Genomic DNA, 24,856 nt, shown 5'->3' on the forward strand with positions numbered 1-24,856 from the left:
ATTATTGTAAATAAATCTCCTTTTGTTCACTCTTGTCTCATCCTTGTTCCCAGCATTTGAGTCCATTGCCTGAACTGATCCTGTCCCGTCAGGACCTCTACCCACAACAAAAAACGGTCACACCCTAACAGGGAACATACAGGTGTAACTCTGGATGATGGACTGAGAGAAACCACCACAGGTCTGTTCAAGTTTATTATTCAGTGGTTTCATTAGCTAACATCAACTGTTGATGATATCAGGCTACTTTACTAAATATTAACAGTAAGTATTTCAGGTTTTTGGTCATCCCACAGTACATCCACAAGAACATTTTTCTGTGAAGGCTCTCAGTTGTCTAGGTGGTTTCCATAGTAGAGAAGCTTGAATATTCGACTGGACTGGGTTGACTGATGCGAGGACATTTTGCTTCAAATCACAGACGCTTCCTCAGCTAAAATTCTTGCTCTGGTCGTCTGACTTCTGTCTTGACTCTTGTAGAGACTGTGTTATGGACTGTATTTAAACACATTTGTGTGAGAAGACCGAGGAGCTGCTGCAGCAGCTGCAGCCAGCAGCGTTTTTTTTCTGTGCTCTTAGTTTTTACTGCATTGTGTACACGGCGTCGTCATGACGACACACGACAACTCGAAGCGGGCCTGTGTGAAACTTAATAAGGAATAGTCTTTGTGAAATAATGCACAGGTATCATGTAGAATCTTGTCAACAAACTGAAAGCCAAAGTAGGCGTTGTATCGCGTTATCTGATTGGTCGTTATCAAAAAAAAGGCGTCACTCGATTGGCTAGTGCTACGCTGCATGCGAGGTGTACTCAGCTCCACCAGCGGTCAATTTGGCATGTGGTACAGCTCAGAAAGTGGCGAATGGGCCAATCAGAAATTGGCAAAATCACATACCATACAATGAAGTATGTTCACGCACTCAAAATTTATTTAAAAATACAAAAAGACATTCTTCTATTTTAGACATTCTTCCATTCTTGGTTTTTAAGCAAACTGGTGACTAACTACAGTATGCTGCATTCTGCTGAACGTTGATGGGTCCACTTGGAGTCACTGAGTGCATATTCGTCGAGTGCAAAAGGCAAACACATTAAATGGACAATACTATTTTGCGCATCTGGCAGACGGTGTCCTTGTTGCATAGTTAACAATTCAGCATGCAGGTGTATGTTTGAGGGCAATGGTGTTTAAACAAAACTGGTAGGACATGAAAAATAAATCAATACACTAATACGAGTCTAAACTGATCATATTAGTATTTACATGACTTTTAGCAGACTGCATGGATAAACAATCTTCAGACAACAACGGTGACTGAAATCAACTGCTACTTCACTACACGCACAATATTATATGAATCAGTTTGTATGACTGTGAGGAAAATGTGGGCTCACGTCTGGGCTCACCTGATCTTCTGTGATGAGCCCAAAGTGTGTCTGTGTCTCGTTGTTGGTGTAATGCAGAGGTAGACTCTGACACAGCTGTCCGAGCAACATGGCCACTTCCTTCATGCTCCGCCAGCAACATACCAGCACCATCTGTGCAGTCACCCTGTAGCCTTCGGAGCCTAGAGCCAACACATAAGCACAATGAATCAAACGTAAAATATCACAAGGAAAAAGTCTGATCACTTGTTGCTTCAAAACCAAATTAAAATATAACTTAGTTGTGTTTAATTCAACACTGTCCCAGATATTAATTCAGCATTAAGAAATGTTCTGAAGCCTAATTAGTGTCAGTGCTGAATTTTCTTTGGTAACACACTCAATACTTTACATACAAAGTTGTGAGAATGTTTTAAGAACCTGAGAATTTTGAGAAAATTTTTGTTTGATGTCTTTTCTATTGATGGGGAAAAAAAGAAAATCAAAACTTAAAGTAGTACAGCCTTTCAAATTTCATAAAGCTGACAAAATTTAAGTTTCTACCAAAATCCAAGCATTTCGTGTTGGTTTATTTTTGTAACATGCTGCAAAAACTTCAGTTCATTTTAATGAACATATTTATCTATGGGAAATTCCATAGTGAATATTTTCTTTTACTCTAGCGGCACTGTGGAGATGAACTGCAGGAGGAAACACGTGTGCGCACGTGTGAGGTATTGAAATGACTTCTGACCCGACTCGCTTGATGCATGTTACCAGGGTGTGCACCCTAACATCCGTAAGATGTTTTGTAAATCTGGGCAGTATCACACTATAAATCGGTTATTTAAATATTAAGGAATAAAATTATAGTTGTGGTTATTGAGTGACTGTGTTTGAATCTACTGTACAGCATACGATACCTACAAAGAAGCCACTTATATTAATTTTTTTAATAAAGTTTCTTTCACAAAATAGGAAAACTCATTTACTTGTTGGCACAGTAATGTATGGACATTTGAAATAACACCTCCCCCACCCCCCATTCATTAATTACTTCCTGATGATATCACTTCTGGGAGGGCTTTAAATGCGATACGGCCTTTGAAATTTCACAAAACTGGTAAAATTGAGTTTCTACTGAAATCCAACCATTATAATGTAGGTGTATTTTTGAAACGTGTAGCACAATTAAAGCTCATTTTAATGAAGAGACATATTTACCTATGTGGAATTTCATCACAAATACAATGCATCCATGCATTCCACAATTTATGTTCCAGCCTTATTCCAAAATGAACTAAATTAATTTTTCCCCATCAAAATTCTGCTCACAACACCCCATAATGACAACATGAAAAATGAATGCTCCAACACATCACTAGTATTGTACCAGCTTGCAGTCTCTGAGGCATGGACTTAATGAGTGGCAAACAGCACTCTTCATCAATCTGGCTCCAACGGCACCAAACAAAAGTTCCAGCATCATCACCTTGCCCAATGCAGATTCGAGATTCATCACTGAATATGACTTTCATCCAGTCATCCACAGTCCACGATTGCTTTTCCTTAGCCCATTGTAACCTTGTTTTTTTCTGTTTAGGTGTTAATGATGGCTTTTGTTTAGCTTTTCTGTATGTAAATCCCATTTCCTTTAGGCGGTTTCTTACAGTTCGGTCACAGACGTTGACTCCAGTTTCCTCCAGTTTCCTCCCATTCGTCCCTCATTTGTTTTGTTGTGCATTTTCGATTTTTGAGACATATTGCTTTAAGTTTTCTGTCTTGACGCTTTGATGTCTTCCTTGGTCTACCAGTATGTTTGCCTTTAACAACCTTCCCATGTTGTTTGTATTTGGTTCAGAGTTTAGACACAGCTGACTGTGAACAACCAACATCTTTTGCAACATTGTGTGATGATTTATCCTCTTTTAAGAGTTTGATAATCCTGTCCTTTGTTTCAATTGACATCTCTCGTGTTGGAGCCATGATTCATGTCAGTCCAGTCCATTTTTTTCCCTCTGCTTGGTCTAAAAAAGTAACCATTACTGACTGCCACAATTATTTTTCCTGATTTCTTATAGTGCTTCTTAAAGCCAGAAAGTTGCCATTTGAAATGACTTTAGTTTTGTGTCATGTCTGTGATCTGCTTTTTTTCTACAAAATTAAACAACTGAATGAACATCCTCCGAGGCCGGTGATTCCATAATTTTTGCCAGGGGTTGTAATATGCAAGGAATGGCTGTGTATGTTGCACGCAGGGGGAAAGCTTGGGCTCCCTCTTCTTCTTCTGTGGTTTTGAAACTTCACTGCCAGCAAAGTTCAGCAGAGTCCAGCAGGATGAATAAAATCTAGCAATGCAGGTATGTACTGATTTTAAAAAAACCTAAAAGGATTTTTCGCCGACTGGCGTAGGGTAGTCTACAATTGCGGACTCCACAACATTTTATTTTTAATGCTGTCTGCAGGAGGATCTGCATGTGCATATGTATGTGGTTTTGAAATTACCGGAAGTTACCTGTGACCTCGCTGATTTGCGTACATGGTGTGTGAACACTACCAGCCGTTAGATTTCTTGTCAGTCACTTTAGAGGTGTCACTTCTGGTTTGAAAAACAGCATTTTTAGATTTAGAAGTGTTTATTTCTCACTACGTTTAGAAAAGATACAACAAACATATGAGACTTATACAGAAATAAACTACTTCAGAGTGTTTTCCACCATGTTTGATTATTTTATTTGAGAGCAGCCAGCAAATGTCACCGTGCATCTCGATTCTGAATAGCTATCGCCGTGTGCTTCCCAGCATATGTCGCGGAAAGTCGAAGGAACCCACATGTGATCTACAATGTCACTATCATAGACCGTATGGGTCGCTACCTTAAGTAATTCAAGGCTGTCTGTTGTTTTGAAATTTTCCCCTTCAGGGGAACTACTTCATTTGTTCTAGACAATGCAAATTTTGATCATATCAGCAATATCATATTATAAATCTGTTATTTAAAGGCTTAGAAATAAAATTATAATGGTGGCAATAAAAATTCTTTTAATGACTTAAATCTTAAAAAACTCAGAGGTTGCACAGCTTTAAATGTCCTGGAATATCCATTTAAAAAAGGTTGTGAGAAACTAAAGGTGATATTACTAACCTCATTTTCATTCAAAAAATAAAACTCAATGTTAAAATACCCTCGGCCATGTGAGCATCGTCTTCTTTATAATTTGCAGTACTTCAACTAGTATCCCAGTGCATACATATATACACATATACACACACACACACATATATATATATATATATATATATATATATATATATATACATACATACACATGCATACATATATATATACATACACACACACATATACACTCAACAAAAATATAAACGCAACACTTTTGGTTTTGCTCCCATTTTGTATGAGATGAACTCAGAGATCTAAAACTTTTTCCACATACACAATATCACCATTTCCCTCAAATATTGTTCACAAACCAGTCTAAATCTGTGATAGTGAGCACTTCTCCTTTGCTGAGATAATCCATCCCACCTCACAGGTGTGCCATATCAAGATGCTGATTAGACACCATGATTAGTGCACAGGTGTGCCTTAGACTGCCCACAATAAAAGACCACTCTGAAAGGTGCAGTTTTGTTTTATTGGGGGGGATACCAGTCAGTATCTGGTGTGACCACCATTTGCCTCATGCAGTGCAACACATCTCCTTCGCATAGAGTTGATCAGGTTGTCAATTGTGGCCTGTGGAATGTTGGTCCACTCATCTTCAATGGCTGTGCGAAGTTGCTGGATATTGGCAGGAACTGGTACACGCTGTCATATACGCCGGTCCAGAGCATCCCAAACATGCTCAATGGGTGACATGTCCGGTGAGTATGCCGGCCATGCAAGAACTGGGACATTTTCAGCTTCCAAGAATTGTGTACAGATCCTTGCAACATGGTTCATAGCATAAAAATAGAAACAGAACAGACTTTTTAACCTAAATAGGTCAAGGTTAGCCATCTTTGAACTTGTCCAAGGTCTGTGACCCAAGAATGTTCCCTGTTAATTTGAAGGCCCAGTTGCAATAGGACTCGACTTAGGCTGAGCACAGACAGACAGACAGACAGGCGGACGCAAAGCCTTCACAATACCCTATGGCCATATTTTGATGGCCTGGGGTCATAAATAAATGAAATAAAAAATTCTGAATAGGTGTATCACCCAGTACAAACATAACACAAAAGCAAGATGATGATGATATTCACTTAATAATAAAAGGTTCCAAAAACTGGATTAAGTACAATCTTCTTAAAAACTGCAGGAAACCATCTCAAGACGGTCACATATTTTATTTGCATTTTATTATTGATTATATTTTATTATTTATTGTTTGCGTTTGTCTTAACTCTTGTTTGTCTTAAAGGTGCGTTTACACATAACCAAGACGCGTTACGAATGTCATTTTTCTGTCATTCGTGACACATTCCTGACATGACTTAACGCATCTGAATAGGTTTCTTAATAGTGCGTGTTGGTGCGTGATATTCTTGATATTCGTGGAGCATGTTTTGCCTGTCAAAAATCTTCCATGAATGTCACACCACCTTCATTTTGTCGTGGAGGTTGCAACTGAGCGTATTGATCCGTCTTGATGAGTAGTGATCCTTAATAGAACGTGACAACGTTCGTAGTGGTTCCTGTGATGGTTCTTGGAGCCCAAACTGTCACGCGTTATTATGAAGTGACACGGAAACTGTCAAGTTTTGACACGACTTGTAACGCGGCATCACATTTCACTGCGCACCACGACGAATCAGTTTTCTGTGACGTGCGCACAATTAAACTCGGCTCCAAGTGTCATTTCACAGTTCCTGCTGAAGCTCCTCAGGACGCTCCTGCAGGTGTTCAACCTGCTGTTGTAACTGATGAGCGGGAGAACAAGTCTGAGCAACCAGAGGAGCGAGAGGAGACTCACGTGCAGCCAGACATCTCTGCACCTCCTCCAGTCGGGCGGAGGAAGAAGCGCGCGCATGATTAAACCCTGCTACACCGCATTCAGTTTGACTGCTGACACCAAGCCAGCTAAAAGTCTAATTTCAGTGCTCTTCAGGGCGCTCCTGCAGGTGTTCCAGCTGCTGCATGTGCCTGATGTTTGGGAAAATGCACGGAACGCGAGTCACATGAAGCCACGCATCTGGCTCTCCATCTCTCCCTCCTCCGCTCTGCGCTACTCCATGGCACAGAGCCCAACTACGCATGCAGTCACAAAGTTCTGAAAAACTGGAGCGATCCAAATTCGGTTGGATGAATATGGGTGTGTGTGGGGAGACAGTTCACCTCGTTCACAACGTGACAGAACGTAACGATGCGGGAACACTATTCTTGACCATGCGTAATGGTTCCTGATAATTCTCCAGCAACACGTGACAATCGTAATGTGTGGTAACAGGTTGCAGCAGTTCCTGGGGACACCTGACGCCTCTCCCCCGAATAATCACATTCATGATCAGCGGCCAGGAATGTATACTTCGTGGCATTTGTGACTTGTCGTCGTTATGTGTAAACGCAGCATAACTCTTGCACATTACTGTGGTGCACAGCACCAGGCTCATGTGCGTAAATAATGTGACTTATGGCAAGTACTTAGGAAAAAAAGAAGGTGAAACAGCGCCACCAAAAGGATCACATTTGTATTTTTACTGGCAAAAACTGATGAACCCCTCCTTTTAACACCTGGTCTTTTTTTTTTTGGTGAAAACTGAAGAAAACAATCTTCAGTAATACAATAACCTCTTAAATTGTTTCATTAATCAAATCTATTTTGTATGAATTAAAGTGGAGATGACACTTCAAAAATTAGGGAAAAACTGATATAAATAGCAAAATATACATACAGTATAGTAAGTTGAAAGTGTTTTTATTCATTATCACTGAAAAATAAAGTTTGTACAGCTTCTCAAAAGTGTGTTTATTGGAAAGCGCGCTTGCAGCGCTCCTTCAGCGGTCACGTCATGCCGTGACATCACAGCGTGTAGAGTCCCGTCTTTGTCTGTTCGATCGACAACAGGAACAGATGGACCTCAGCATGGACAGTGATGAGATCAAGAACTTTTCTGACTCCTCTTCAAGTGTGGATTATTTCTGACTCGGATCCTGAGACTGTCGCAGCAGTGATTAGTCCCTACAGATTGGAGCCGTATTTTTCGGACAAACATTCAAACAGGAGCATTCTGGCAGCGAAAATAATGCCGACGGTGTTTATGGTGGAGCTGAAGCAGAGGCAAGAGACGTGCCAATTCTGATGGATTTTGAAAGGCTGCAGAATATGGAATGGTAAGGTAGGCTTTGATTTTTGTTGCTGCTGTTTATAACACTCTAATTACTGTATAGCATTTTCGATTTGAGCGTCTGTTTACTACCTTTGTTATTGTTCCGGAGCCGTGATAGTGTAGCTATTACTTGTGGACCACCGTCATTACCTTCGGGTTTTTGCCATTTTCGAGTGCCTGGCATTGCATTCATCCGTGTTTAGTTATGTTATTTTCATGAAAGAATAGGAAATAAACGGCGAAAGTTTTGAAAAAGATCGCCGAAAACAACAGTGAACGTGCCGGCGCCGTGTTTACTACGTAAGTTCCTTGACCATTTCAAGATTATTGTGAACATATTATTTGGGGTTGACATTTTATGTGTTCCTGTGAGCAGTGAGAACATGGAGACAGTAGAGGAAAGTGTCTGCTGTCGGGAGCAAATGCATGTGTGCGAGCGGCAGCCGGACATTTCGTGCCTCACACAACACCGCGGCTTTCGATCAATCTGCCTGGACTTGAAAAGGCTTTTCAAGATTATTGTGAACATATTATTTGGGGTTGACATTTTATGTGTTCCTGTGAGCAGTGAGAACATGGAGACAGTAGAGGAAAGTGTCTGCTGTCAGGAGCAAATGCATGTGTGCGAGCGGAGCGAGCGGCAGCCGGACATTTCGTACATCACACAACACCGCGGCTTTCGATCAATCTGCCTGGACTTGAAAAGGCTAAAACCTTTTGCCCTTGTGTTTGTGCAATATGCTGCGACACACTGGTCAGGCATATCGACAAACAAGTCCCTGAGAGCTGTGTTTAATCAAAGTTTCTGCCACTAAACAAAGTGTAAACAACGGCCGCCAGGCGCGCAAGCCGATACGGTCTACATGTAGTGACGTATTTTAGGCTTGGTGCTCAGCGTGAAGCTGGTCAGGGGGCGTGCACTTTTTTCAGTGGTGGGACGTTCAAATGTTATATATAACGGGAGAACCGTGTACGCTTTCCTAAAACGTTTAGGTTGACCGAATTATATAACCTTTGTTACATGTAATAATACTATGTTGTCTTTAAGTGTCATATCCACTTTAAGTGATATATCCACCTTAATACAAACTGTTTCAATCAATCACACAGTGCCAGTGCAAGGTGATACAAATATTATTAACTGGTACGTAAAATAGGGCTTCAAACCAGATTCCCCCCCCCCCCAGCTGATTTATGCTGCACACAATTAGTATTTTAATGTTTCCAGTTTTGTGTTCCACCTAAATTAGTGAGAACCAAATAAAACGCCTTTTAATAATATTCCATATACAGCTGTGTGACATAAAAACATGTATCTTTCAAATGTAATAATCTACAAATAATGAATGTTTATGAGTGCAACAGTAGGAATATTTGCATGTGAGTGAATAATAGAACATTCTTTTCAAGGAGTTAAATGTACATTTCATCTTTCAATGAATGAACATATTCGTTCCATTGTACAGAATGGAAAACAGATATGATTTGTTTCATGACACCTAAACAAATCCACATCATTTGAAACTACTTAAAATTAGAGAGGTTTCTTGTAGAACCAAGAAGCCAACAGCAGGGGGCGGAGCAGGCTCTGTGTCCAACCAGCAGTCCACTCAGAAAGCAGACTAAGCCAGAGCCGCTGAGGAACTCAGCAGTGTGTGTGGAAACATGTCTGCTTTCCTTGGCTGTACAAGCGAAAAAGAGATAGTACGGCTGCAAAAGATGTCCCTCCAGACACTGTGGCTATTGGATTTAGTGTGTTTGTATGATGAAAGCATTTTTAAGAAAAACTAATCCAGGCATGCAAGAGAGCAAAATGCAAAACTGCACAGTAAATATTACAAAAATTCATGGTAGAAATCACTCAAACAAAACAGACAAATAATAACTCATGGTACACGATCAACCAATCAAATGAGAAGTATCTATTTAAGTGTCATATAATATGCAAATAATGAATGTTTATGAATGAAATGGTAAGAATATTTACATGAGTTGAAATATGACCACGAAATAGATTGGCACCATTTTATTTATTTTATCGATATTTTACGTAAAATTAGGCAGATGTTTCATCTCAGAGCAGGAAATGAATGGTAGTGGGACCAAGCAGATCACTCCAGCCACTAGACAGGTCGCGAAACACCACTGCGTTTAGCGAGATCCACCGTGGATCTTAATGGGCTGTGTGGACCACACGCTTGCTTTCTACAATCCGGTGGGAAAAAAAAAAATCTGCCATCAGAACTTGTCCAATTTTTCATCTGAAGTGCTTCAATAATGGCTAATGGATTTATCTTTCTCATATGGAAGCATTCATACAAAAAGCTAACATTCCAACGGAGTGAAAAGTCTGGAACGAAAATGCACAGTACATGACGTCACTCACACAATGGGACAAATAATGAAGTCATGTAACATACAATCCACCAATCAAACGACAATGATCTATTTAGGCATCATAAAAATGCTGATTGATACAAGCTACATTTTACTCTTTAGTCTATTGCCAATGTTGCAGTTAACAAGTTAGACTGTCCTGGGTATACGGTTTAGCCTAAGTGGGGCTAGCTAACTATTTCCAACATATTTTCTCTTTACATGTTAGCCTGTCTATTAAACAGTGATGATGCTTGTGTCTCAGACCAACATTTAACAGGCACATTGTATAAAATTCACCTCCTCTGGATGGAAACAGGGAGTCCACACCACATTTTACTTTAATCACCTGTCGCAGGTAAATTTCTCTCCACCATTCAAAGATGGGCAGGAAGTTCAGCGCAAGATAGAAGGTGAACTCAGCACCAAGTCATCGCAAGTAAAAAATATTTTTGTTTGTAATAAAAGAACGAGAAAACAACTTTATGTTTTGTGTATGATGTGTAGAATGTTTTTGTGTGACGTTTTAGACCCCTATCACACACAGTACAAACGCGCACGAACCAGGCCGACTGGCACGAAATGGTAAAAATGGAATAATCGAGACGCAGTTGGGCAGGACAGACAGTCGGACAGCCATGTACGACTGCCGGACAACCACATAGAATGTGGGCGGATCCAGTCAAGACTGAGTCGTGCACACCCACATGACCACAGCCCAAATGTTGTTGGACAACAGTACGGAGACACAGACTGCTGTCAGACTGCACCAGAATCATAAATGAAGCGCCCAGACCGTAAGACGGATGCCCTCAAGTGCTGTCACTCACTCACTCACTGATTCGCTCATCCATGCACTGATCACTTTGAGCAGGACATTTCTCCAGCAGGATGGATATATGTGTCCCACACGACTGTGCTCATGGACACATCACGGCGATGATGATGTGATGAGCGCGGGCTGTGTGCTACGCTGTCCGGTCAGATCACCTGTGTGCACTGCGGGAAGCCGCCTGACATGGGGTATTTTTTATGCCGTGGTGGATGAGGCATTTGTGAAACACGGCACAGCTGGGGTGTGAGGGATTTCACCACAGGCTGCACCACCTGGCCGGTGTCCGCCCTGCACTGCGACAGGTGCACATGGGGCCATACTGCAGGCAAGTTTACATGTTATTTATGATTTCATGGACTGGAGAAACAGTTGCACCATCATTCCTCCGACAGAATTCGATGGTAAATATGTCATAATATGTGTATTATGGGGTGACAACCCGTTCAGCTGCGTTGCGTGTGATGCACACAATGATGCATTGACTCGCAGTGACAGACGGTTCTAACAGTTTGACTGCGCAATGTTCACGTCCACTTCACATGATGGATGCGTGTCAAATACATGTTGCATATTGACGTTTCATTCGCGCTCCTTGAACTGGATCCAGTAGAGGTGCACGTACATCACATAAACAGGACATGCCGGCAGGATTTGACCTGCTCCATCCATTTCGGGGTTCCCTGACCACGATCAGATTGTTCTGAGTGCTGTTATGATGCCGTATGAATATACAGATTGCAGTGACATTGCGCTCAGACTGCCATTCGATGGGTGTCCCACCTGGACTGCACCATGAGTGTTTGAACATGTGCAAAACATTTGAATCAGCTGCACAAATGGGCCTGGCCATGTCAACTGCTCTGAGACAGCTTTTCCATGTTTTCAGACTGCACCTCAACACTTTTCGAACGTGGGTCAATTAGTCATTCGGACGCCATTCGACCTCATACGTGCTATGTGTGACAGGGGTCTTACCGTAGAGAGACTGATCTGTTGTCTACCTGTATCTAGCACTGGCGCATGTGTGCCTTGGCTTTCTGTGTGATCATCCTCATGGTGCATGTCCAACTCTCTGGCAGCAGTGAAGAAGTCATTGTTGTCTCTGGGCTGGATCTCTTGGAGGATCCGCTGAAGGCCTGCTGAGGTGCCTGTCCAAACAATACGTTATGCTGTCAGAGTGGAGGTGGCCATGGACACACTGTGTTAGACAAGTCTGTGTGTGTGTGTGTGTGTGTGTAAATATATATATATATATATATATAGGGTGTCCCAAAAAAATACACAACATTTAAAACACTCGGTTTGACCCTTAAATGCTACAAACGTAATCACTTACATTTTTTTTTAACTTGCAGAGACCCTGAAGTTTATGTTAATGCCAAGCAAGACTCAGGAAAATGCCAAGATTAACCATACTACAGCGAACAAAAATTATTGAGTTTTGGCACCAGACCAAGACTGTCAAACAGGTGCAGCGACTTTATGCTAGACTGACAAAATGCAGGCCAATATTGACACTGGTATGAAAAACATCAACCTTTCAGCTTTCTATCCAGCCATAAATTTATTTCCTAGACATATGCTTTGAACATTTTCTTTGCTGATAAAATGCTGCATATTTACCCGATGTTATTTATATATATATATATATATATATATATATATATATATATATATATATATACATATACATATATATACACACACACACACACACACACACACACATACATACGAGGTCTATTTGAAAAGTATCCGACCTTATTATTTTTTTCAAAAACCATATGGATTTGAATCACGTGTGATTGCGTCAGACATGCTTGAACCCTCGTGCGCATGCGTGAGTTTTTCCACGCCTGTTGGTTGCGTCATTCGCCTGTGAGCAGGCTTTGAGTGAGGAGTTGTCCACCCCCTCGGCAGATTTTCATTGTCAGGAAATGGCGGAATGATTTGGGCTTTTTTTCCCATCAAAATTTTTTCAGAAACTGTTAGACTGGCACCTGGAAACCATTCGAAAAATTTATCTGGCTTTCGGTGAAAATTTTACGGGCTTCACAGAGAATAAGGACTGTTACTACAGCTTTAAGGGCGGCTTTAAGGACGCTCGGCGCGCCGCGCTCCGTGCCACCATCGAGAGCCACAAACCACCGGATCATTTCTAAACGGATGGCTCTGTGGAGCCGGACCGTCGTGTGCATATTCTCTGGTTATCACAAGAGCTGGACATCAACCATTTTCCGGCAGATTTCACTTTTAACAAGAGATTTTGTCATGGAAAGCCGAGCGGAGGCTTTGCGCGTCACGACCGATTTACTGATGGAGCGAGACAAAGGAACACCTCCGTTTTGGTCTCACAGAACGGCTTTGAGATGGCGTTCAGACAGCTGTCGGTGGTTTTTCCATCGAGTGATTATCCGAGAAATTGTGGATGTGCCTGGACATGCCAGAACATATCCCGTGAGGCTTCATCACGGCGTTGCTGTGCGCCATGCGGCACCGCCGCGGCGCGCGAAGCCTCCGCTCCTCTTTCCATGACAAAAACTCCTGTAACAGTGGAATGTGCCGTTCATTTCCAAACTGGACGCTGTGTTTTATCCGGGACGGCATCTGACTAGCACAGGAATTGTGAAAAGACATGGACATCAGCACTTTTTCGGCACATTGAGACAGACGCACGGAGGAATTCCGCGCGTCGCGGCGGTGCTGCACGGCGCAAAGCAATGCCGTGATGAAGCCTCACGGGATATGTTCTGGCATGTCCAGGCACATCCACAATTTCTTGGATAATCACTCGATGGAAAAACCACCGACAGCTGTCTGAACGCCATCTCAAAGCCGTCCTGTGAGACCAAAATGGAGATGTTCCTTTGTCTCGCTCCATCAGCAAATCGGTCGTGACGCGCGAAGCCTCCGCTCAGCTTTCCATGACAAAATCTCTTGTTAAAAGTGAAATCTGCTGGAAAATGGCTGATGTCCAGCTCTTGTGATAACCAGAGAAAGCGCACACGACGGTCCGGCTCCACAGAGCCATCCGTTTAGAAATGATCCGGTGGTTTGTGGCTCTCGATGGCAGCTCGGAGCGCGGCGCGCCAAGCGTCCTTAAAGCTGTCCTTAAAGCTGTCCTTAAAGCTGTAGTAACAGTCCTTATTCTCTGTGAAGCCCGTAAAATTTTCACCGAAAGCCAGATAAATTTTTCGAATGGTTTCCAGCTGCCAGTCTCTAACAGTTTCTGAAAAAATTCTGATGGAAAAAAAGCCCAAATCATTCCGCCATTTCCCGACAATGAAAATCCGCCGAGGGGGTGGATCACTCCTCACTCAAAGCCTGCTCACAGGCAAATGACGCAACCGACAGGCGTGGAAAAACTCACGCATGTGCACGAGGGTTCAAGCTTGTCTGACGCAATCACACGTGATTCAAATCCATACGGTTTTTGGAAAAATAATGTCGGATACTTTTCTAATAGACCTCGTGTGTATACACACACACACACACATATATATATATATATATACACACACACACACACACACACTGAACAAAAATATAAGCAAAACACTTTTGTTTTTGCTCCCATTTTCCATGAGCTGAACTTAAAGATGTAAAACAATTTTTATATACACAAAGAACCTATTTATCAAATATTGGGCCTCATTTACGAATTGTTCTTAAGAACAAATTTGTCCCTATGTCCTGCTTACAAAGTTTGTGGCATTTGTTAATGTTTTCCAATCCAGAATTTGTTCTTAGGTAAGAACAAATCCTACAAACACTCAGGAGTACTCTTACACACATTTGCCATCCCTACAGGACCTGTACACCTCCAGTGCCCTGAGCCAAGCAAGGAAGATTGTGGCTGAGCCCTCTCACTCAGGATGCAAACTTTTTGTCACCCTCCCCTCAGGCAGATGGCTGAGGTCCAACAGGACTAAAACCTCAAGACACCAAAACATCTGCTTTCCATCCACATCTAGACTAATAAATAATGCCAGAGACCCCCATTTACCCTGCCCCCCCCCCCCCCCACACACACACACACACACACTTCCACAAAGTACAGACTGGTCATCCCTGCACTGAAAGGTACTGTACACCTGCACTCCAGTCATATGCTTTTGCACAGTCCCATCCCATTACATTATATTTATTTAACAGTGAACATAATCTTGCCTGTTTCACTCTCTTACTTCTTACAGAAGCATTTTTTTCCTTTCTTTTTATTATTGTTGTTTATCCACCAATAACACCAGATCAAATTTCCTGTATGTGAGAACTTACATGATAATAAATGTGATTCTGATTCTTACTTCAGTACTGACATGTCACACTGGTTGCATTGTCTGCTTATGCAAAGTTGATTAAAATACGATATTGCAGTGATAAAGGCATTTCAGAGAACTTCTTTAGTTCTGCATACTGATTGGTGCAGCATCTGGTGGACGGTCTCAGACTATGTTGGAGGTGAACATGCTGGATGTGGAGGTCCTGGGCTGGTGTGGTTACACATGGTCTGCGGCTGTGAGGTTGGTTACAGGTACTGCCAAATTCTCTGAAACGCCTTTGGAGACGGCTTATGGTGGAGAAATGAACAATCAATTCACAGGCAACAGCTCTGGTGGACATTCCTGCAGTCAGCATGCCAACTACAAGCTCCCTCGAAACTTGTAACATCTGTGGCATTGTGCTGTGTGATAAAACTGCACATATCAGAGTGGCCTTTTATTGTGGCCAGCCTAAAGGCCCATTTACACGAGCATTACTTTGCTTCACGCAACAGCACGACCTGTGTCGTGAAGATCCCACCAGCTGTGTTCACAGCTGGATGTAGTTCTTTGTTCTACCGGCTGCCATGCGCTCTGCGCTGGACATTGCGTATATAAAATAATTATTTTGTGGCAGATTAATCATTTTTTTCTGCAAATTGTTCTGTTGAAAACGGCACTAATCACTTCCTGAATCACAGACGAGGCTGCAGCTGGAGCCGTTCGCGCACATGCGGGTGCACCTAACATGCTGCAGAAAGCATTTTGAGCTGTCTAAAAAGGTAATTATTCATCTTGTTCACATCGTCATGGCTTGATAAAACAGTTGCGTGTTCTTTGCTTCTTGTCTGCAGCTGTTAAAGTATTTATTTTTATGTTTATAACAGATTTAACTTCTTGTTATAATCCTTCAGACGAGCTGCACTCTGATGCGATCCGCTGACATCACCACTCGCTCTGTTCACTGCTTGTTTACTCCACTTGACGAGCTGCACGTCGTGTTGGAGATTAGATCGCGCCACATAGCACCACATTTCTGTGTGAAAGATTTTTTGAACATTTCAAAATTCTCTGTGCACAACAGCACGCACCGGCACCTCTCTGGCTTCCTGTCTGCACCCGTTAAAGAAAGTTTACTTTCCAGCACAGCACAGGTCGTGATGTGTCGTGAAGCAAATTCATGCTCATGTAAATGCCCCTTAAGGCACACCTGTGCAATAGTCATCCTGTCTAATCAGCATCTTGATATGCCACACCTGTAAGGTGGAATGGATTATCTAGGCAAAGGAGAAGTGCTCACTAACACAGATTTAGACATATTTGTGAACAATATTTGACAGAAATAGGTCTTTTAGTGTATACAGAAAATGTTTTAGATCTTTGAGTTCAGCTCATGAAAAATGGGAGCAAAAACAAGTGTTGCATTTATGTTTTTGTTCAGTGTAACTTAGATACAACCACTGGAAAAGTTAATATGCGACAAAATCCACAAAGTACAGGACATTCAAATTTAAAGTAGCCATATTAATCAACAAATCTGATGAATAAAATCTACTACTGTTGGCAATAGAAAAAAAAATGTTTGAATTTCATGGTAGTCAAAGATCGAGAGGGATCCTTGGCTCAGATTTTCAGGCTTTTCTTTTCATTAACCACACAATGTACGTGAGTAGAATGTAGATGAAAGTGCACAGAAAAGACCCAACATATTGTTCACGTCATACAAGATGAGACAGCGGACTACCTGAGTCCGTATCCATGGGGATGAGTCCTTCAGGGGAGGAGCTCTGTACGATGGGGGAAACCACATCAGACATCCTGTAGCACACAGCTATCAGCCCTGACACCAGAGCTCTCCACTGCTCAGTCTGGCTCCAAATCCTAAACACACAAACTAGCATTCACGAATCCCAAAACAAAGAACTGTAGAAAATGTGTTTGTGAAATACGTGCTCACTCCGTGTTGAGATGTTGAAGCACAGCAGTGATGCAGTGAGCTCTGCCGTAGAGAGGGCAGGAAGCAGCTGCCCTCAAGAGAGATGACTCAGCCCTCGACACCTCTGACTGCAGACACAACAGCAAGAACTGAACCACTGAGGACAGAAAACGGTACAGAAGTTTATTATATAACAGACAACTCAGTGAATACACACACACACAAAAACTATGTTGAACTTTGACCCCAATGAACAGAGTGCTCACTGTATCTCAGTGCCTGCTGATGCTAGAAAGCTGAACTCAGAGATCCCAATTTTCAATGTAATACTGCATACATCTAATAAGTTATGTGCAAGTTTTGTATAGTTAAGAACACGTTGAAGCACGCTGATATACATTGTAATACAGCAAGTAAGTCGAAATTTTTGTGCATGCACAATATTTTCGATGCATGCCAGCGTATGGCTGATACGTCCCACATAGGTGGGCCATAAGTTGTAGGTAAGTTATGCGATTGTTGACACCAATTTCTTGTAAGTTACTCAAAATATAGTCAAAATATGTCCATTGAAGCTGTTCATTAATTGGCTCTAAGCTGCACTCCTCATGCAAACAGTTCAGACTGTTCCAAATATTAAAAAACATACACACACAGAGTAAATATAAAGTCTTAATCTTACCGGTTCATTTCAGTCGGATTCATCATCACAGCCTGACAAAAACGTATCCACATAAAGCGTCCTGATTTTGGAAAACGACACCTGAAAATACTTTAGTTTCTTATTGTGGCTGAAGAAACATAGCGTTTTTAAAGAAGTCTTTCTGTGTTTTCTCTGGTCCCAGTGCTTTTCTCAGCCTGAACTTTGTGCCACTGCAAGAAAATTAACTTATTTTAAGTTGAAAGAGTCACAGCGCCTCATTCGTTCACATTAGCGTTTATCACAGACATCAGTCAACCCTTCAGCATTCTGCACACAATGAAAATAAATCTCATGATCCATCAAGACAAAATAAAAATAAAAAAATAAATAAAAAATTAATTACTCTGGCCTCTGTGTGGAGCGGAGAGGCTGCGCAGCAACTTACGTGTGCTCAATGACATGCTCGTCAATGTTTACCTGTTCCGCCAGCCAAACAAAGGGTTCTGCCAGCAGTGAAAACACAAACCAAGCCAGACTTAACCGTTTCGACCCACACCATACTGTGCAGTACAGATCCGGACCGCTAGGTGGAAACGGGGCTGTCAGCATACGCTAGGTAAACTGTCAAGGTTTGACAGCTGCATTAAGTTCTTCGACGTACCCAGCGTATTCGGCACATTTTTAATACATCAGCATACGTTGGCTAAATTATCAGGGTGTGACAGAGCCCAAAACCCCTTGAATTAAAGCTGAAAGTCTACACTACAAGCACAGCTTTTGTAACAATGAAAACAGCAATTAGTTAGATTGCCCATTACTGAAACAAATAACGCCATTTGTAACAGCATTTAAACATGGTTATTCCCATCAGTGGTTATCTCCCACCAAGAAGATAAATGGTCTGTGAATGCAGGTGATTTGCGTTTTCACTTTCTTTAGGGATTCAGAGGTACATATCAGGTACATATCGGAATCTCACCAGCCAAAGTGTTGAGCTCCAAGGTGTGAGCCTCAGCAGCATTAGGTGGTGATGGGGAGGGCGGCTGGAACATGAGGCCCTGCTCCTCAGCACAATGCAGCAATGCCTGGCTCAGGTGTGGCTGGTGTATCAGCAGGTTGAGAAGATGAGCTGCCGTCACGCTGTTAAAGGGTTTGGTGCTCGTACTGAGGTCCAGTGCTGCCTGAAGGACACAACGCATTCTCTCTGGTTCCTAACAACACAAGACCAAATTTGCATGTAACTAAAGTATGATTCAGCATCAACCAAATCTGAAACAACCTACATATAACTACTTAACAGTCATATAGTTGAAATTTAAAAACATACATAGAGTAGCCAACAACTATTTTCTATTAGTGCAGCAGATAACACAATATTTACAGAGGAATCCTGCAAACGGTGAAGCAAGCACCAAATGTGGCACAAATATTCCTTAGACCAGAGGTCTCAAACTGATTCCAGAAAGGGCCAAGAGGGTGCAGGTTTTCTTTGCAACCATCCACTCCACCAGGTGATTTCACTGATTAACTTATTCCAGAAGTCATAACATATTATTTTTGAAATGGAATGCTGGTATTATTATTAATATTAGCAAAAAATGTCTTCCAAAGGTGACCTTTTCAGGAGTTTGGAGGAGGGGCCTTGTTGGCAAGTATGTTGTGATTGTTATTGCATATCATGTATTTTACCAAATCAATCAATCAAAGGGAGAGAGCGCGCAAGAGTGAGGGGAGCAGGCAGGCAGACAGACACGGAAGATTTTCAATAATTCAATAACTTTTAATGAAACAATAAGGCTTTCTTCAACAATATGTTGGAACGTTTGTATACTGCAGCCATGTTGTACTTCATGGGAAGTGATCATCGAAAAACAAGACTGAGGAAGTGCCTTGACACTTGCACAATTAGATCTGCGTACTTTGTGCATAAAAGCTGGTTGGATTTGCATGTGGATCAGCGCAACAACTGTCAGCTCAACGTAAATCCTTGTGTGATTGTAATAATTCACCAACATCTGAGTTCTAAAAGTCATGCTGAAACAAAGTGGCATTCTGCAGGCTGTGCAGAAGCATCTCTGTGTTACGCATCGCCCGTCAGTACAAGATGGATCAAACCATCTTCCTCGGTGCTGTGCTCACTGGTCGCAAAAAGTCCTGGCACTGTTGAGAAGGCTTCCAAGAAAATAAATGTGATACTTTTCATGCGCTCACAGCGATAAAACGCCAGAATTGAACCTGGTGCGCATCCACGGGAAGCCAACTTTTAAGACCTCCGTGGGGCGCCTGCCCGCATCGTGTGTTAGCGATTGACGTGCAACAGTCTCCGGCAATGGGGTTGCCTGCAGCCTTCCGTGGGCTTCCCCCGCAACCCCACCACCACCACCCTGCCCTCCTTATTTTATTACATTCTTGGTGGATGTGATGACAGCGTGTGTGTGTATGTGTGTGTGTGTGAGAGAGAAAAAGCAATTCATAGTTAAACATCACAACAAATCAGGTCCATTATACATTGGGAGGGAATACAGATAAATAAATAAATGCCGATGATGTTATTACGTCTTTAGGGCGGTTACACAGCACACAACGATAGCTGAATGAAGGAAAAAAGTCAAAGTCACAAATCTTCGAGAAAAGGTGGACGAATGAGCCAGCACTTCTCAAATCACTGAAAAACCCTGTGAACCAAGAGCGCATAAAGGAACATAACAAAACTGAAACTAACAAAAGAAAAACAAAGTGAATGCTGACCTTGACGCTTTAAACAAAATCAAAACAAACCATGCGAACACATGCCACAGATGGCTGGAACGTGCGTAAATAGTTAAAGTAGTTGATAAAACGTTCTTGCAGCTATTGTTTCTGTATGACACCGTTGCTTTTTGTTCCACACATGGACGAGTCACGTTCAGCTCATCAGATCTTTAGTTACTGATCCGTTCAGATATCGTCAGTGTTGATGCAAGACGTCGGACTTGGGAGGTTGGATGAAGTTGGACGACAGTCAAATGGAACGCTGACGGTACGGGAACTACACAAACGATGAGGAACCATCAAGACAGAAAGCAAAACGGAATACGAAAGAACTGAGGCTGTCGTTAGGATTCATTCATATCTTTCAACAGTTTGAAAAGTTTGATGAAGCGTCAGCTACAGGAACAAAGCTGGACGCGGTTCAACGATGTCTCCTAAAGTCAACCCAAGTCCAGATTTCTTGTTACCTTTTGGCTTTGGTGTCCTTCATTAGTCCCCTGTGACTGGGGCTTAAGAGAAAATCAATGCAGAAAAAGCTTCTCCAGGAACATCACTGCATGTAACACTTGACACATCTGGTATCAATGCTACTTCATAAAAACAAGTATTTTATCTTTTTTTATTTTGGTATCGAATTGGTACAGAAATATTGGTTCTTGTGACATTCCTAGTTATGGCACCTTTAAATGTAAGCTTGCTACTTGAACCACTGGCCTATCACTTTATTTACAGTTGAGTCACTGACCTGTAACCCCACAACTGATGGAGGCAGCTGTTGTATTAATGTGGAGGCTAGCTGCTTGACTTCAAGGAAGTTACTGGCAACACAGTAGAGAACATTCTGACCATGGACAGGGGTCACAACTCCACCCAGGGCAAACACATCAGGCCCTGAACCAAAAACAGAGGCCAAGAGAGCTGAATAATCATTTTCACAGATGAACAATTAATTAAAATTTTTTTCTGGTTGAATTGGATTTTAATATAAATTTCCTTATACTGTCAGGTAGTGTACCAGTGCTGAAGGTGAAGATCTGGGCCAGCAAATTGAGCAGGTGGAGGGACATCAGGCATTTAGAGAAGGAAGCTCCAGGAAGTAAAACCTCCAGCAATGTCACACAAAGCCAATGCAGGAATTCCTACACACACACACACACACACACACACAATTCTTAAAGTTATAAGCAGACTGAATTGGGAAATGTGTTTTGAGTGTGAGTCCAACCTTATACATATGTAGCGTGTGCTGGTCTCCGTCTCTCTGGTCCTTGTCTTTCTCTTGGCTCAGTCTCTTCTGTAGCAGCTGAGTGCTGTCCTTCACTCTACAAAGTAACTACACAGGAAGATTCCATTAAAGGTGTTGTCCGTTTGTTTTTTTTATCGTTTTTGTCATTTCAGTCAAAAAACGTTAACAACAGCATGTGATCCTTAAGACGGCCAAAAACTCTTCCGGGACGCTTCTGGGATCTCTTACTGTCTATGTGTAAACAGGGCTTCACTGACAGAGACGGATAAACAGGATGATTCATATGTATTCAACCTCCTACCCCTTTGGTAGTAAGCTCATTTAAAACAATTCAGTTTCAAAATAAAGGTCTGGCACTCAGGAATTACTTTTGAGGCATGTTGAGTAAATGGTAAGATAAAATGTGCAAAATCAGACATCCACATTTTTTAATCAGGATCAGCTTCAACAACTAAGTCTTAGTTGGAGGTGATGGTCTCGTGGCTAAGGCGTTGGGCATGAGACCAGAAGATCCGCGGTTCAAATCCCAGCCTGACTGGAAAATCACTAAGGGCCCTTGGGCAAGGTCTTTAAATCCCCAATTGCTCCCGGTGTGTAGTGAGTACCTTGTATGGCAGCACCCTCACATCGGGGTGAATGTGAGGCATTATTTGTAAAGCGCTTTGAGCGTCTGATGTAGATGGAAAAGCGCTATATAAATGCAGTCCATTTACCTTTTCACTACATTTTATAAGTTCTGCATTAATTTTTCAGTCATCCTGCTAATTAAAAAAAAAAAACAAACAAACAGGAGAACACCTCCTTGTTGGAGTACAAGAAGCAGAAAACTGTAAGTCAACACTGACCTTCTTCAGCAGGCTGACTGTTTGCTGTCTAACTCCTGGTGACTGGCTGTTGAGGTTTGGTAGCAAGAAGTAGCTGATCAGATCGACTTCCTGTGAGGTCAGAGCCTCTGTGCTGCGGTGGCTCTCACACACTAAGCCCAGAGCATCCATCCTCACCTGTGCATGACACAGAAAAAAAAATCACTGATGCTGAACAAACATACATACTGTACATACTAAACAAAATTCTAAAAGTAAACTTAAGACAACACATAGGGGAAGTGACGGCCTGAAGATTTGGCAAATATACTCAACAAAAATATAAATGCAACACTTTTGGTTTTGCTCCCATTTTGTATGAGATGAACTCAAAGATCTAAAACTTTTTCCACATACACAATATCACCATTTCCCTCAAATATTGTTCACAAACCAGTCGAAATCTGTGATAGTGAGCACTTCTCCTTTGCTGAGATAATCCATCCCACCTCACAGGTGTGCCATACCAAGATGCTGATTAGACACCATGATTAGTGCACAGGTGTGCCTTAGACTGCCCACAATAAAAGGCCACTCTGAAAGGTGCAGTTTTATCACACAGCACAATGCCACAGATGTCACAAGATTTGAGGGAGCGTGCAATTGGCATGCTGACAGCAGGAATGTCAACCAGAGCTGTTGCCCGTGTATTGAATGTTCATGTCTCTACCATAAGCCGTCTCCAAAGGCGTTTCAGAGAATTTGGCAGTACATCCAACCAGCCTCACAACCGCAGACCACGTGTAACCACACCAGCCCAGGACCTCCACATCCAGCATGTTCACCTCCAAGATCGTCTGAGACCAGCCACTTGGACAGCTGCTGAAACAATCGGTTTGCATAACCAAAGAATTTCTGCACAAACTGTCAGAAACCGTCTCAGGGAAGCTCATCTGCATGCTCGTCGTCCTCATCAGGGTTCAACCTGACTCCAGTTCGTCGTCGTAACCGACTTGAGTGGGCAAATGCTCACATTCGCTGGCGTTTGGCAGGTTGGAGAGGTGTTCTCTTCACGGATGATGCGAAGGAGATGTGTTGCACTCCATGAGGCAAATGGTGGTCAGACCAGATACTGACTGGTATCCCCCCCCAATAAAACAAAACTGCACCTTTCAGAGTGGCCTTTTATTGTGGACAGTCTAAGGCACACCTGTGCACTAATCATGGTGTCTAATCAGCATCTTTATATGGCACACCTGTGAGGTGGGATGGATTATCTCAGCAAAGGAGAAGTGCTCACTATCACAGATTTCGACTGGTTTGTGAACAATATTTGAGGGAAATGGTGATACTGTGTATGTGGAAAAAGTTTTAGATGTTTGAGTTCATCTCATACAAAATGGGAGCAAAACCAAAAGTGTTGCGTTTATATTTTTGTTGAGTGTATTTAGAGACACACTCACTTGATCATGTTGGTGCAAAAGAGCTTTTTGGAGCAACAAAAGAGGCACTAGTCCTCCCCAAAAACCCTCCTCTGAAGATGGTGTAACACCCTGTGCCCTGGCCGCCCGCAGGCACGTCATCAGAGCACCCAGTGCACCCCTGCTGCCTGGAGGACCTAAGAGCATAGGAACGCAAGGTTACCGTGTGCATTCAAAGATACTGAGACATGAACGTAAGTAAGTAAGTAAGTAAACTTTATTTATATAGCTCTTTTCACAGACAGGGGTCACAAAGCGCTTTACAAGGTAAAACAATAAAAATATACAGTAAAACACTCAGTACTAAAAGATTATTGGCCATGAAAAGCCTGTTTAAAAAGTAGAGTCTTTAGTTGCTTTTTGAACATCTCAACAGAGTCCAGGGATCGCAGGGACGGAGGGAGTTCGTTCCAGAGACGAGGCGCTACGGCTTTAAAAGATCGGTCTCCTTGAATTTTAAAGGAGGTTCGAGGAACCATCAACAGGTTCTGACCTAAAGATCTGAGGCTGCGGGCTGAGGTGTAAGGCTGAATCAAGTCAGCAATGTAATCAGGAGCCTGACCATGTAGTGCTCTGAAAGTCAAAACCAAGATTTTAAAGTTAATTCTGGAGGCAACAGGGAGCCAGTGGAGGGATTCCAAGATAGGCGTGATGTGGGCTCTCCTGTTGGTGCGGGTCAGAAGCCTCGCCGCGGAGTTCTGGACATACTGCAACCGATTTATCTCCTCCTTACCCAGGCAAGTGAACAGGCTGTTGCAATAGTCCAACCGCATGGAGACAAAGGCATGGATGATTTCCTCTAATTCTTTCTGTGACACCAATTGTTT

At 42.3% G+C, this 24,856-nt stretch overlaps 1 protein-coding gene across 1 annotated transcript in view; it reads right to left on the bottom strand.

Moving 5' to 3' along the window:
- The window catches only part of thada (THADA armadillo repeat containing), a 281,569-nt gene that overhangs the window by 238,112 nt on the left and 18,601 nt on the right, over nucleotides 1–24,856 (bottom strand). Inside the window, 10 exon segments of the mRNA XM_034184530.1 lie at nucleotides 1,409–1,569; nucleotides 11,909–12,055; nucleotides 16,914–17,050; nucleotides 17,127–17,262; nucleotides 18,728–18,959; nucleotides 21,245–21,390; nucleotides 21,515–21,638; nucleotides 21,725–21,832; nucleotides 22,591–22,746; nucleotides 24,012–24,166. Of these exon segments, the coding sequence (XP_034040421.1) occupies nucleotides 1,409–1,569; nucleotides 11,909–12,055; nucleotides 16,914–17,050; nucleotides 17,127–17,262; nucleotides 18,728–18,959; nucleotides 21,245–21,390; nucleotides 21,515–21,638; nucleotides 21,725–21,832; nucleotides 22,591–22,746; nucleotides 24,012–24,166 (1,502 nt within the window).

This window comes from Thalassophryne amazonica, chromosome 13 (genome assembly GCF_902500255.1).
Source record: "Thalassophryne amazonica chromosome 13, fThaAma1.1, whole genome shotgun sequence".
NCBI lineage: Eukaryota > Metazoa > Chordata > Actinopteri > Batrachoidiformes > Batrachoididae > Thalassophryne > Thalassophryne amazonica.